General features: G+C 40.9%; 1 protein-coding gene across 1 annotated transcript in view; it reads left to right on the forward strand.

Annotated features, from left to right (window-relative positions):
• The first annotated feature begins 4,527 nt into the window (after positions 1-4,527).
• The window catches only part of syt12 (synaptotagmin XII), a 45,359-nt gene continuing 33,785 nt past the window's right edge, over positions 4,528-16,101 (forward strand). Inside the window, exons 1-2 of the mRNA XM_020456235.2 lie at positions 4,528-5,063; positions 15,712-15,772. Of these exons, the coding sequence (XP_020311824.1) occupies positions 15,727-15,772 (46 nt within the window). The 5' untranslated portion in view covers positions 4,528-5,063; positions 15,712-15,726. The remainder of the gene's footprint in view (positions 5,064-15,711; positions 15,773-16,101) is intronic.

Here is a 16,101-nt window from a genome sequence, read left to right on the forward strand (position 1 = left end):
CTAATGGAGGACAATGAAGTGTTGCATACACAGTGGGGCAAAAAAGTCCTGGAGTGGCCTAGCCAGTCTCCAGATCTCAACCCCATAGAAAATCTTTGGAGGGAGTTGAAAGTCCGTGTTGCCCAGCAACAGCCCCAAAACATCACTGCTCTAGAGGAGATCTACATGGAGGAATGGGCCGAATTTCCAGCAACAGTGTGTGGAAACCTTGTGAAGACTTACAGAAAACTTTTGACCTCTGTCATTGCCAACAAAGGGTATATAACAAAGTATTTAGATAAACTTGTTATTGACCAAATACTTATTTTCCACCATAATTTGCAAATAAATTCATAAAAAATCCTACAATGTGATTTTCTGGATTTGTTTTTCTCATTTTGTTTGTCATAGTTGAAGTGTACCTATGATGAAAATTACAGGCCTCTCATCTTTTTAAGTGGGAGAACTTGCACAATTGGTGGCTGACTAAATACTTTTTTGCCCCACTGTATAACCCAGTTACAATTGTGTGTGGTGACTGTTGTTTCATACCTGGGTTTCATAGTGCCAGCTCAGTGTTATGATGGAGGTTATTGCTCAGTTGCATAACCATCCGTTGTGTAATTGCAAGGCAGAGAATCAATAAAATATGAGAGGGAAGTGAACCGTGTGAGCTGCACCTCTCCCCCGGAGTCTATCCTCCAGATAGAGGTTTGTAGGCTATCTACTGCTTGACCAGAAGTGACTAAGAACTATGAATTCAAAAAAGTGGTGATATCATGTATTTGTAAAAAAAAAAGGAGTTGAAAGTGTTCAACATGACTTCATGTTTTAGTTGTGGATAAGCTTTCCATTCATGATGTCGAAGCCCATTATTTCAATATTCTCATGGCTTTTATTCGGAACACTTTGTTGTACAGTTCTGTTCAGATCTCAGGGGCCCTATCAAGCGTTTCAGAGTAGGAGTGCTGATCTAAAATCAGGTCCCACACTGTCCAAGAAATCTTATTCATTGTGATCTAAAATGCTAAACTGTTCCTAAATCGTCACTCTTACTCAGACACACTTGATAGAGCCCCTGACTGTTATTTTTTTATAAATGATTTAGTACTGTAATAAGTAATAACAAGTAAGTCTGCTGTTTGCAGATGATTAGGCAGTAGTAACCTGAAAACCCTCTGAAACGGAGCCTACAACATAAACCTCTGAGGAGCAAACCAAGCATACCATTGAACATAGGGCAAATCTTCGTATGGAGAAGGGGTGTTAAACTGTGTACATTATCTATATTCAGTCACCTTTACCATCAGCAGATAAAAGGAATACTTGCTCACAGAATAAGAGCCCAAATTAAGTTACACCACACTTCTGATAGGCTAAATGACATAATTTGAGCCAATTGGAGGTGTACCTGTGGTTGTATTTCAAGGCCTACCTTCAAACCCAGTGCCTCTTTGCTTGACATCATGGGAAAATCAAAAGAAATCAGCTAAGACCTCAGGAAAACAATTGTAGACCTCCACAAGTCTGGTTCATCCTTGGGAGCAATTTCCAAACACTATGGGACCACACAGCCATCATACCGCTCAGGAAGGAGACGCGTTCTGTCTTCTAGAGATGAACGTACTTGGTGCGAAAAGTACAAATCAATCCCAGAACAACAGCAAAGGACCTTGTGAAGATGCTGGAGGAAACAGGTACAAAAGTATCTATATCCACAGTACAACGAGTCCTATATCGACATAACCTGAAAGGCTGCTCGGCAAGGAAGAAGCTACTGCTCCAAAACCGCCATGAAAAAGCCAGACTAAGGTTTGCAACTGCACATGGGGACAAAGATTGTACTTTTTGGAGAAATGTCCTCTGGTGTGATGAAACAAAAACAGAACTGTTTGGCCATAATGACCATTGTTTTGTTTGGAGGAAAAAGAGGGAAGCTTACAAGCTGAAGAACACCATCCCAACAGTGAAGCACGGGGGTGGCAACATCATGTTGTGGGGGTGCTTTGCTGCAGGAGGGACTGTTGTGCTTTCCAAAATAGAAGGCATCATGAGGAGAGAAAAGTATGTGGTTATATTGAAGCAACATCTCAAGACATCAATCAGGAAGTTAAAGCTTGGTCGTAAATGGGTCTTCCAAATGGACAATGACCCCAAGCATACTTCCAAAGTTGTGGCAAAATTGCTTAAGGACAACAAAGTCACAAAGCCCTGACCTCAATCCTATAGAAAATGTGTGGGCAGAACTGAAAAAGCCTGTGGGTGCAAGGAGGCCTACAAACCTGTCTCAGTTACACCAGCTCTGTCATGAGGAATGGGCCAAAATTCACCCAACTTATTGTGGGAAGCTTGTGGAAGGCCAAGTCAAAGTCCAGACCTGAATCCAATCGAGAATCTGTGGAAAGAACTGAAAACTGCTGTTCACAAATGCTCTCCATCCAACCTCACTGAGCTCGAGCTGTTTTGCAAGGAGGAATGGGAAAAAATTTCAGTCTCTCGATGTGCAAAACTGATAGAGACATACCCATACAGTTTTATATCTTTATGTTTGAAGCCTGAAATGTGGCAAAAGGTCGCAAAGTTCAAGGGGGCCGAATACTTTCGCAAGGCACTGTATATATGTGTGTGTGTGTGTGTGTGTGTGTGTGTGTGTGTGTGTGTGTGTGTGTGTGTGTGTGCACATATATGTATGTGTGTGTTTTGAGTCACGTATGTTAATATTGTACCCTTTGACTCCTTTCCAGGTTCAGTCATGATCCAATTAATGTACCAGACAGTAGCATATTTCATAATCTGACCAGCCACAGACCAGATAAACAAGTAAAACAATCGCAATGGTTACAACAAAACTTTTTTGCTATATCTGGTTTAATGCATCTTATTTTGGCCTCTGAAATACGTTTCAGTTGTTAACTGGTCCCTGGCACGTAAATTGTCTCAAATTGACAACTTGCTGAAAGGCACACTGGGTAATATGTTAATGAGACATGTATTTAAGCCTAGACAGTATTTCACATTGCGAATCTCAGCAAATCAAATTCTCTTTTGTGATGTACTCAGCTATTTGTGTTGCAAAGGCAAACTTCATTATTTAAGTTCACTCAACATTGTTTTTTCAAATTCAACTCACACCAAGCAAAAGTAATTGGGTTGGTGGAATATGCCATGTCATCTCAACAATTTTCTAATTTCAAGTCCAGCCAACTTGGATTTTGAACATGCTACATGGACTTTTTACAAGTTGCATGTTTTCTCACATACTAGATAAGATCATCTTACTGCTGTAGACTTGAGTGGCAAATTCTAGTTTGCTTATCTAATAGCCTACAGGTATACTATAGAATAACTAAACTGGACACCATTTGATGGTTGTTCGGGATATGAGTATAGGCTGCAATGGTCAATGTAGAGATCACAGGCTATACATTATCTTCTTCATGATTGACAGGTGAAAGGTACTGTGCTACTGTGCAATCAATGTCATAATTTGAAGATTATGTGGGCATACTCGGCTGTGATTTTCAGCCCTTTGTGACACTTCCATCTCTCTTTCCTTATTCAATTAGTTTTATGTGGTTTGTTGGCATGAAGTAGCCTACACAGGTGCATTTTGGCAAAGCAGTATGAGAGTCTTAGATGAAAGTAGCCTAAGTAGTAAAATTACATACATTGTGCTATACTTGTCATTAGAAACAATGTATTTCATTAAATCAATTGGGTTAATTAAATTGCCAGTCTCTCTCTACCACCCACCCACAAACGCATACATTAATAGAATCGCCCAATAGTGTGTTGGAATAGGCTATTACAATAGAGAAGTGTTTCCCAACTCTGATCCTCGAGTACCCACAACAGCATACATTGTTGTTGTAGAAAAACATCTGATTCAACTCGCCAATGGCTTGATGATTAGTTGACCAGTAGAATCAGGTGTGTTTTTCCGGGGCCACAACAAAAATATGTACTGTTGGGGACTGGAGTTGGGAAATACTGCAGTAGATGATGAGATATACACTGACTGAGTACACCAAACATTAGGAGCACCTTCTGATATTGAGTTTTTTTTTATTTAACCTTTATTTAACTAGGTAAGTCAGTTAAGAACAAAATCGTATTTACAATGACGGCCAAACCCTAACCCGGACGACGTTGGGCCAATTGTGTGCCATCCTATTGGACTCGGTTGCACCCACCCCTTTTGCTGTCAGAACAGCCTGAATTTGTCGGGGCATGGACTCTACAATATGTTGAAAGCGTTCAATTGGGATGCTGGCCCATGTTGACTCCAATGCTTCCCACAGTTGTGTCAAGTTGGATACCGTTTGGGTGGTGGAACGTTCTTGATACACACAGAAACTTCTGAGCGTGAAAAACCTAGCAGTCTTGCAATTTTTGACACAAACCCGTGCCTGGTACATACCCATTCAAAGGCACTTCAATCTTTTGTCATGCCTATTCAACCCTCTGAATGGCACACATACACAATCCATATCTCAAGGCTAACAAATCCTTCTTTAACCTGTCTCCTCCCCTTCATCTACACTGATTGAAATGGATTTAACAAGAGACATCAATAAGGGATCATAGTTTTCACCTGGATTCACCTGGTCAGTCTATGTCATGAAAAGAGCAGGTGTTCTTAATGTTTTGTACACTCAGTGTATACATGTGTATGGTATGGTGAGCTTCTGAAATGATGTCCGTTACATAAGAAAATAACGCGGTATCTATATCCTTTGTATTGAGCGCTCCGGTGTATTCTGGTCAAGTGCTGGAAGTTGCATTGCAGGGGTGTGACTAGGCTACCTCTGCAGTCGGGGTGGGAACGTTCTCATAGAAATGCTTCTATAGCGACTGTCTCCTCAGGACCTCGCATCGCATGCATCTCGAGTGGGAAGGGCCCCTCGTTGAATGATTTCAATACAATTAGTCGAGCGGATGCGCTGAACAGGGGTGAATCTCCATCACGTTTTACCCCGGAAAGACAGGCACCTGTGCGTTGCGATGGAGAGCGGCGAGTAAACTGAAGGGAGAGCGGTGGAGTTGTACCCCCCTTCCCCCTTGCACCAAAATAAAACTCCAAGGTAAGACCAACGCTAGTCTTCCATAAAATGAATCTACTTTATTTAATGTTTGTGTGCTCGAATATGCAAACCCTTGTTCTATGAAGCGCCATATGCCGAGTGTATGGAGACACTTTTTTTTGTCTCATTATGTCTAACCTCTAGTTCTGCATGGATTGAGTTGTTATTGTCAATAAGAAGAACAATTATATTAATTGTATAGCATTAAGCCTTTATGAGTAGATCAAATGTAATTCCATTCTCTAAGCAACAATCGCCTTGAAACATTGATTTGCATCGCAGACAGTGACAGCTTCTCCATGAAGCTGGTCCATGCAATGTAAATATAGTAGCATTATGAATAAGTATTATAATGGCGTAGAGTGGGTAACGGCATAATTGGACTGGTCACTAGCAACATATTGTAAATGCTATAGCCCACATAGGCTACTAATCCTTACAAAAGAAGACTGCCGTTTTGAAACTGCATTAAAAGTCCAGTAACTGCTGTCGACTGTGGTAATTTGGTCTCAGTAATTGCATAATAACTTTTAGTGTACTGCACTCCAATTGCAGTTGTAGTTATACTGCACTCCGATTGCAATATGTTTTCGTAAGGGAAAATATATATTAAGTGTTGAGGCCACAAACGAACATTCACATTAAAGCGTATGTTAGTGCCAAAACCCCTAGAGGGCGTACTTCTTCCTGACAATGTTTATTTCCTCTACCTGCAACCAGTTTGTACGTAAAACATCCTCCTATCAGGCTTCAAAGGCGTCGTTTTCCTCCTTAATTAACGCGATTAAATGGGGGGGGCGCCCAAATTCTTTTTTTGAAAAATAGTCATACTTAAACAAATGTTCTCACCACTATGGTAGGGTGGCTAATGCGTTGTGTACAGCAGCAGGGGTAAACAACAGACTGGTGCAACCTGATTGGCTGAATGCTGTACACAATGTATTAGCCACCCTAGCAAATCAAATCAAAACCAATGTTATTGGTCACATACACATATTTAGCAGATGTTATTGCAGCTGTTTGTGGTGGTGGAAATTGTTTTATTAGGACAACACATTTTCCCCGTGTTTTTCTTTCTTCTGGAGGCACACCATTAAAGCTAGTTAAGGAAGAATGAAAGATGTTTGATGTACTCGCTGGTCGCGGGTGGTTAGGCGTGTATTGCCGGTTACGCTATTTGCGCCGGGACGCCAAAGACCAGACGACATACTTTGGCAAACCTTGGGGCTGTTTGTGAAAAGTAATCGAGTGACATAACGGAAGCTGTTCTTTCAGAACCACACTCTCGGTCAGACCATGATCCCATGCTACCCTGCTGAAAAGTTGGGATTGTTTGTTGATAGAAAATAGACTTGAATCATATATTGTACCCAACAACCCACTCCATAACAACCTATAGAAATTGACTGTGCGTGGGTTCTTCAGCACAAGATTGAACAAAATGTAATAAACTCCAGTCTGCTCAAATAATGGCTACGGAACTGCTTATCAAAATCACCAAAATCATCATCATCAAAAATATATACTTTAACATTGTCACAACCTGGCCTTGCCTCTGCTCTGGTATGAGACCTTTACAGAATTGTTTGTTGGGGCCTCAAGGAATAGGCCTGCTACTCCTGTCTGCTCGACCATTGATTTAACACCCACACGCTCCCATGATGATCTGTTCCAAGCTCTCTGTTCCTGGGCTGGAGCTGGACAGAGTAGCTAGTAAAAAAAGAAGGAATCCTGTGCCGAATAAAAAATCTCCCAAAACATCCTGTTTGCATTAAGACACAACCAAGGATGCCAGGTGCACGGTGTTTCCTCCGACACATTGGTGCGGCTGGGTTGGATGCGCGCTGTGTTAAGAAGCAGTACGGCTTGGTTGGGTTGTGTATCGGAGGACGTATGACTTTCAACCTTCGTCTCTCCCGAGCCCGTACGGGAGTTGTAGCGATGAGACAAGATAGTAGCTACTAACAACTGGAAACCACGAAATTGGGGAGAAAAAGGGGTCAAATAAAAAAATAAATTACAAATAATTAAGTAAAACTGCAAACAATGGCAATTAAATTAACTTCATGTCCTGAATACAAAGCGTTATGTTTGGGGCAAATCCAATACAACACATCACTGAGTACCACTCTTCATATTTTCAAGCATAGTGGTGGCTGCAGCATGTTATGGGTATGATTGGAATAGAGCTAAACACAGGCAAAATCCTAGAAGAAAATCTGGTTGTCTGCTTTCCAACAGACACTTGGAGACAAATTCACCTTTCAGCAGGTTAATAACCTTAAACACAAGTCCAAATATATACTGGAGTTATTTACCAAGACGACATTGAATGTTCCTGAGTGGCCTAGTTACAGTTTTGACTTAAATCGGCGGCAAGACTTTAAAATGATCAACAACCAACTTAACAGAGCTAAAATATTTAAAATATTTATTTAATGAAGCTGCCAGTTGAGGGTTTGTGAGGCGTCTGTTTCTCAAACTAGACACACTAATGTACTTGTCCTCTTGCTCAGATGTGCACCAGGGCCACCCACTTCTTTCTATTCTGGTTAGGGCCAGTTTGCACTGTTCTGTGAAGGGAGTATTACACAGCTTTGTACGAGATCTTCAGTCTCTTGGCAATTTCTCACATGGAATAGCCTTCCTTTCTCAGAACAAGAATAGACTGACGAGTTTCAGAAGAAAGGTCTTTGTTTCTGTCCATTTTGAGCCTGTAATCGAACCCACAAATGCTGATGCTCCAGATACTCAACTAGTCTAAAGATGGGCAGTTTTATTGCTTCTTTAATCAGAACAACAGTTTTCCGCTGTTCTAACATAATTGCATAAGGTTTTCTAATGATCAATTAGCCTGTTTAAAATGATAAACTTGGATTAGCTAACACAACGTGCCATTGGAACACAGGAGTGATGGTTGCTGATAATGGGCCTCTGTACTCCTACGTAGATATTCCATAAAGAATCAGCCATTTCCAGCTACAATAGTCATTTACAGCATTAACAATGTCTACACTGTCTTTCTTATCAATATGATGTTATTTTAATGGACAAAAAGTGTGCTTTTCTTTCAAAAACAAGTACATTTCTAAGTGACCCCAAACTTTTGAACGGTAGTGTATGTAAATGAGATATATCGGTATTTCATTTTCAATACATTTGGAAAACATTTCTAAAAACATGTTTTCACTTGTCATTATGGGGTATTGTGTGTAGAATAATACATGTTTTATTCAGGCTGTAACAACAAAATGTGGAATAAGTCAAAGGGTATGAATACTTTCTGAAGGCTCTGTAGTTATAGATGTTTAAGCAGCTATAGCACCTATGTGGACTATAGGCAGTCCTTATTGGCTTCAGTTTGGGGCTTAAGCAATAACTAAAGTGTTCCCCAACGGTAATAATAGATTGCATTTCCATAGTGTTCCCTGCTAAGTCTCAAGGGATGCAAGTGTCAGCGGAAGAAGGGGAGTTGTGTTTTCACCTTGATTGATTGAGCTGGTGATTCACTGTGAGGGGGAGGCCACAGTTTCCAGATTCTCCTATCCTCTGACGTTTCAAAAGCCCTGCGCCAGCTAGCTTTTAGTTAAAAGCACAGGGGAAAAGCTGTCAAATGTGCCGGGGAAGGAAACTATATCAAAATCAAATGTATTTATAAAGCCCTTCTTACATCACCTTATATCTCAAAGTGCTGTACAGAAACCCAGCCTATATCTGGCAACTGAAGCGAATGTGGCGTGGCAGAGACGAGCCGGAATTACCGCCACACTAGGATAGTTTATTCCCTATTCCCAGGCACTGTGGCAGCGATGCAGTTAATTTTTATTATGACTCATTGCGCGAGATTAAAAGCAAAGTTGATTTATTAGTTGTACCGAAGCCGGCGAGAAAGAAGAGAGAGAGAGAAGCTAATGAAAGCACACTTGCTGTGATCATTCTCTCTTTCTTGATCTCCCTCTCCCCTTCTCCCCATCTGGCAAGAAAGAAGAGAGAGAGAAGCTGACAAAAGCACACTTGCTGTGATCGTTCTCTCTTTCTTGATCCCCACCCTTCTCTGTCTCTCTCTCTCTCTCTCTCTCTCTCTCTCTCTCTCTCTCTCTCTCGCAGCACTGCATCCATTATATTTGATCAATGGTGTTTTTGGGGAATTAGTACACATTTTCACATTTTCTTCAGTAGGGGTAGCACACCAGGTCCTGTTCTTTTACATTTGTACAGATAAGCACACATTTAGTACACACACACTCTGCAGTTTTTGTTGTTGACAGCAGATTGTCTTTGATAGTGCCAGGGCTCTCCAGTTAACAGAAGGGCTGACTGACTAGTGTGTACTGTGTGTGTTTGCCCATGCGCTGTGTGGTCTCCCCTGCAAATACACAGAGGAGCCAATCATGAAGCTCTTTATGAGAGCCAACACAGCAGAAGTGCTAACAGGATACACACACACTCTTTCACACACATAGTCTATCTCTCGATCTTACACACACACACACACACACACACACACACACACACACACACACACACACACACACACACACACACACACACACGCACACACGCAGAGTCTCGCTCTCTCTCTCACACACACGCAGTCTCGCTCTCTCTCTCTCTCTCTCTCTCACACACACACACGCAGAGTATCTCTCTCACACACACACGCAGAGTATCTCTCTCTCAAACACACACGCAGAGTATCTCTCTCTCACACACACAAGCAGAGTATCTCTCTCTCACACACACGCAGAGTATCTCTCTCTCACACACACACGCAGATAATCTCTCTCTCTCACACACACACACACCGGCTGTGCTCTTGTTCTCTGTAGGCACTGTGGAGGCTGCAGTGTCACACAACTCCACAGGGAGGGTGTTTCCACAACAAGCTTGCTTTCTGTCTCTGAGTCGAAAGGTTATCCTTTTCATCGACAGAAGCAAAAGAAGTAGAGTCATTGAATCATTCAGAATAATCTGTCCAGTTTTCGCCATATTTCTGCTTGGCACCATTTGCTTAATTTAGTATTATTCATTGATATTTGCTTCGAGGAATATTAGGAACTATTATATAGTTATTTTTCACCAGCTTGATATTGTATCAGCTATGGATTGATAAACTAATGTAAAATAATATTACTTGAAACATCAAGTTACAAATGTATAGTTATACATTATTTAAAGTGTACACTTTTACAGCAAAAACTGAATTGCAGCATACATAGGCATATGTAAGTAAGTAAAACAAAAAATATTGAAGTTAATAGTATTTGAGATGTAGTATACAATATAACAGTCAAGCAGTGTTAACAATGGAAACTGCATTAGCGGAAACAACGCCACTGTCCGTCCCACGGCCGTTGTTTATGTTTTGTTGACCAAGCACAGGTGAAAAATACGCAGTACATATTCTGGTGTTCTGTGGCCCGTGCAATGATGTCAGAGGGAAACAATGTCAGTAACAGATATGGCAGTTTCACCATTAAGGATTACCGCTTTAAGCAGTCTCATAAAGTAAGGCATAGGGCTGTTGTAATATCTGTCAGTCCGAGTAGGGGGATTGTTTAGTTTGTGACTGGATCGGGTCGCTCTGCCACTGACATGGCCTCTCGTCTGAGGCAGCCATATGCTGTAATCCTGATAATAGATGTTATAAACAGTCATGACAGCGGATGTCAGTGGAATTGAACAGAGCAGCTAGGCACGAACCAACTACCGTGTTAGGTTAGACATAGTTTGTCATTAATGTTTATGACCTCTTATGTCATTATTATGCCCACGATATGAAGAGTACCAGTCAAGAGTTTGGACACACCTACTCATTCAAGGGTTTTTCTTTATTTTTTAAACTATTTTCTACATTTAGAATAATAGTGAAGACATCAACACTATGAAATAACACATATGGAATCATGTAGTAACCAAAAAAGTGTTAAACAAATCAAAATGTATTTTTTATTCTTTAAAGTAGCAACCCTTTGTCCTGATGACAGCTTTGCACACGCTTGGCATTCTCTCAATCAGCTTCACCTGGAATGCTTTTCCAGCAGTCTTGAAGGAGTTCCCACATATGCTGAGCACTTGTTAGCTGCTTTTCCTTCCCTCTACGGTCCAACTCATCCCAAACCATCTCAATTGGGTTGAGGTCAGGTGATTGTGGAAGCCAAGTCATCTGATGCAGCACTTCATCACCCTCCTTCTTGGTCAAATAGCCCTTACACAGCCTGGAGGAATGTTTGGTCATTGTCCTGTTGTAAAACAAATGATAGTCCCACTAAGCGCAAACCAGATGGGATGGTGAATCGCTACAGAATGCTGTGGAAGCAATGCTGTTTAAGTGTCCCTTGAATTCTTAATAAATCACTAACAGTGTCACCAGCAAAGCACCCCTGCACCATCACACCTCCTCCATGCTTCATGGTGGGAACCACACATGCAGATATCATCCATTCACCTACACTGCGTCTCAGAAAGACACAGCGGTTGGAACTAAAAATCTAAAAGGACAGTTTTCCACCAGTTTAATGCCCATTGCTTGGCACAAGCAAGTCTCTTCTTATTATTGGTGTCCTTTAGTAGTGGTTTCCTTGCAGCAATTCAACCATGAAGGCCTGATTCACACAGTCTCCTCTGAACAGTTGATGGTGAGATGTGTCTGTTACTTGAACTCTGAAGTATTTATTTGTGCTATTTCTGAGTCTGGTAACTCTAATGAACTTATCCTCTGCAGCAGAGATAACTCTGCGTCTTCCAATCCTGTGGCGGTCCTCATGAGAGCCAGTTTCATCATAGCACATGATGGTTTTTGCAACTACACTATTAGTGAATTTTAGTTGTGAAGTACCCATGAGATGTAGAGGATTGAGCAAATTCAGATTAGATGGCCAAGTACTTTAGTATGCAAATTTGACACTACAACTGAAATGTGCTAATATGCTAATTCTTTCCAGAACAAGGACTGTAATGCTACAGGGTTTTCAAACCTAGAGGCCAAACATCGCGATACTTTTGGGAAGGCTTCGCAAAGCAGACTCGACAGACCAGACTAGAGTTTGGGGTTTGGCAGTCAATGGGAGAATCTAAAGGCAAAACCTAGATACAAGCCAATCTATTTAGTTGCTGAAAATCTCATTACTACTGCCTTGTGAAAGTGACAAACTTAACTTGTTTTCATTTTCGTCAAAAATAACTTAATATCGAAGGAGAGCCTTTGATTTGACGGCCTGCACATGCAGAGTTCGACCCGACAGTTAGACCCAATTGTGTGTTTCTGTTCGTGAACTATGCTAGCTAACGTTGCTATGACATGCATGACCGGGGGTTTCTATTGGAGAAGCAGTTTTCTATGCCTCTTTATTTAAATTCTCTTTGGTCATTAGTTTAGCAAAAATGCCCTCTACAGCAAAGCCCTGATACCTCTTGGTTTGGAGAAAAACCCAGACTGCAGTACTTAATCACTATCATGTTGGGTGTCAATCACTGGAATCAATAGTTATTATTCCAATCCATTTTTCATTGGGCTTGACCCTGGCAATTGAAATTCAATATATGCCTACCAATACACAGAACCAAATGACAATGTGTGAAGACCTTGTCTTCCTTGTCTCTCTGTCTCACTCAGAAGGGTTCACTAAGGAGAATAGAGGGTTTTTAGCCCGCACAGCTTTTTTGTCTCTTGCTTTCTGATGCTCACTTTCTCAGTCCCTCTATCTGTATCATTATTTCCCTCCCTCCCCCACTCTGTCCTCCCTCTCCCTTGTGAAAAGAAGCTTCCACCAGCCTGAACTAACCTGATTAAGCCTAGTCCAGATCAGTTTGTGCTTAAGCAAACCCAGGCTACCTTTGCACAAACCATTCACCTTTATGAAGGGAGGGAGGGATAAGGAAAAGTCAGACTATAGATGAGAGAGACAGGCTGTAGTCTTCACAGCCGCCAGAGGCAAGTTTAGCAGAGCCCCCCCCCCCCCCCCCTCGCCCACTCTCTGTGCTACTGTAGGACCCTACTAATGACATTTCAGCAGCTGTCATTCGCCTGCACTGCGCCAGCCAATTTAATTATTTACTTGGGCTGCCCTGCATTTACAAATCACTCAGCAGAATTGAGTGATTTCTCCCCGACCTCCTCATCCCCCCCTTCTATGTCATTAGTGTAATGTTCCTGGTTACTCTAAAGGCATCCGCATACATAGGTTGGGTTTGCTTCTAGCAGAACTCGGCTAGGGGAAGCGAACGCCTGTGCTCACATACTCCCTTAAAAGACCTTCGCTTGAAAAACAAGAAATATTACTGTTTGTCCCTCTCGAGACAACAACATAGCCAGTATACACTTCCTCAAAATAATAGCGATTAATCAATACATCTGTAATACATTTTGACATTTTTGGTGCAGATGTTTGGTGCAGTATTTTCCCAAGTGAAAAAATTTGCATGAAAACTAGTCGTCTTCCGTTGAACAACAACACACACTTAATGTTCCTACTAGGAGTAGTACTGTTGACCAACCACCGCTGAAGGGGGTGTAGATTTCAGCTACCGAACTTCAACTTGCTAAAAGAAAAAAAAAATGGTGTGCATGAACAGCCCAAAAAAAACCTGCCAAAGACAAAACTAACAAAAACTTCTAAAGATTCCATCATAATATATGTGTGAACAGTTTCGACTGGGAAACATACCGTAAGTTTAAGCCTCAGTCTAGACGGAGTTGCAGGGAGCTTCCAAGGAAGGGGGAGGGATGGTGGGTGGGTGGGTGAATGACTCATACTGAGGCTGCCATTTTTGCTGTTTACTGCACAGCAAATTTGCGATCTGAATTTTAACACCAACCGTGTTAAATTGAACACTTTCTTAGAAATGATGTGCCCATCTTAAATAGTGTTAAACCAGGGCTCTCCAACCCTGTTCCTGGAGAGCACACCTGACTCTAATAATTAGCTAGCTGATAAGCTGAATCAGGTTAGTTACAACTGGGGTTGGCGTAAAAACCTACAGGAGGGTAGCTCTCCAGGACCAGGGTTGGAGAAACCTGTGTTAAACGAACAGTTTTCAACGTGTTGATAAACTAAAACCCCAAGAGTGTTGGGTCCGTAACACCATGGGTGCAAATTATGACATAAATGAACACTTTATTAGAGCTGATGCTGTTACACTTTCTCAGTGTTTGGGAATTAAAACGTGGTGTTACTTGTTTTTGAGTGTTGTTTTAACACTGTAGGGTGTAAAGCCTTATTTGCATATTATTTTAGAGGGTTTCTTTTGTGTGAATTTTAGAGGTACCAGTACCACCCATGACTGTGTTTGCTAGTGACAGACATGATTTTTGCAGTCCTGTTTCCTTCACCAAGTGAGTGCCAAATGACATTATTTATATAAAAAAAATCACAATACCATACTTCGACAGCCTAGTATTACTCTAACACAGTGGTCTGAAACTCTTGGTTTACAGGCCACATCCGTAAGTCACATTGTGCTGGCTTGCAAAGTGTTATATAATTCCTATGGAATCCTATGGATTCAACAATTGGAACTGTTAATCACCCGCAACTGCAGTTAAAAAGACTGCCAAGATGGGGAAGATTGATAAATGAAATAAATCCAACCAATTACAGATTGGATTAGTTTAATTTATGAATCAATGTGCATGCAGGAACATAGATATTAAAACAAACTATTCTAAAAAGCAACCTGCAACGAAGCCTGCTGGGAAATGTGATGTCTTTTTCATTCTGAGAGAGTAAATGGAACTTAACTCAACACGTTGATGATTCCCCTGTGATTCAAATAAAACTTCATGTATTCACCTCATGTGGTGTCAATTTCAATCCCCCCGGTGTTACCCACTAGAATCAACACTGAGATTTTAACACCCGCAAATTTGCTTGTGCTGATATTGCGATACAGAAATATTGTGTTGTACTTTACCTTGAAAGACATGCTCTGTCTATATCCATTATTAAAACTTCTCTCATCTGTCTTAAAGGATCTAGTGTCGTTATATGCATGCTAACCAAACACAGCATCTGCATGTGTCATGATCAGTAAATTGGTTGTTATGAGTGCTTGTGGCAAGATTAAGCTGATGTCATGCTCAACATTGTAATATAGGCTTCTGGACAATAACCAGTTCAATACACTGTAATCAATAGAGCACTCTTTAGCTGTTACTTCTACTATGAACTTATGTTTTACTGTATTATGAAGGCATACATAAGTATTTTCTTTATTTATATGCTGGCACAAGGAGACACAAATATTTAGTCATGTTTTTAAAGTATTAATAAACTATTGTATTATATATGACAAATCACCAATAATGACTTATGAATGTAATTATGGTATTTGTGCATTTATAAAGGATGACATAAGGGAGCTGTGAACTGTTATGAATGTTCATAGCAAGTCTTATAATGCACTTTGAGTGATGAAGCGTCTCTATGTAATCCGTTACAAAATCACTTCTAGCCTTTATATGCACTTATAAAGGATGATATAAGGAGCACTTATGATTGCTTATACTGTACCTAGGATTACTCTTGTAATGTTTATGCTTATGCGTATAGTGCAATATGTATGTAACAGAAGCCTTTATAATGCATTCATAATGCATTATAGACTGGTGCATTCAACAAAGAACAAACTAGTGTTCTTTTGTTTTTAGGCTGGTGGCTGTACAATGTCCTCAGCACAGGGCAAGGATATATCGGACTACCATATCAGCGGTGAGTCTGTGTGTGTGTGTGGCCCCACGATGCCCCATCCATTCTGATGTTTCATGCTGCTTGGTCACACACAGCAGAGCCACCGATTCAGTCTGTTTGTGTGTGTCCTTAAGCCAACCCTTCATAAGAACACTTAAACAAGGCTTTGACACATTAAAAAGACCAAGATATTCCATAATTTGCCTGCTTGCTGCTTTGAAAAGGCAAGGTGAAACTGTCCGCTTTGGGCATTCATAATAAGTCATTTTTCTTAAGAGAGAGACGGCAGTAACAGTTGATAATGGTTATTTCAAGTCGAAGATGTGAAATGTGTTTTTATGTGGAAATGA

This window comes from Oncorhynchus kisutch, linkage group LG22 (genome assembly GCF_002021735.2).
Source record: "Oncorhynchus kisutch isolate 150728-3 linkage group LG22, Okis_V2, whole genome shotgun sequence".
NCBI classification, from domain to species: Eukaryota; Metazoa; Chordata; class Actinopteri; order Salmoniformes; family Salmonidae; genus Oncorhynchus; species Oncorhynchus kisutch.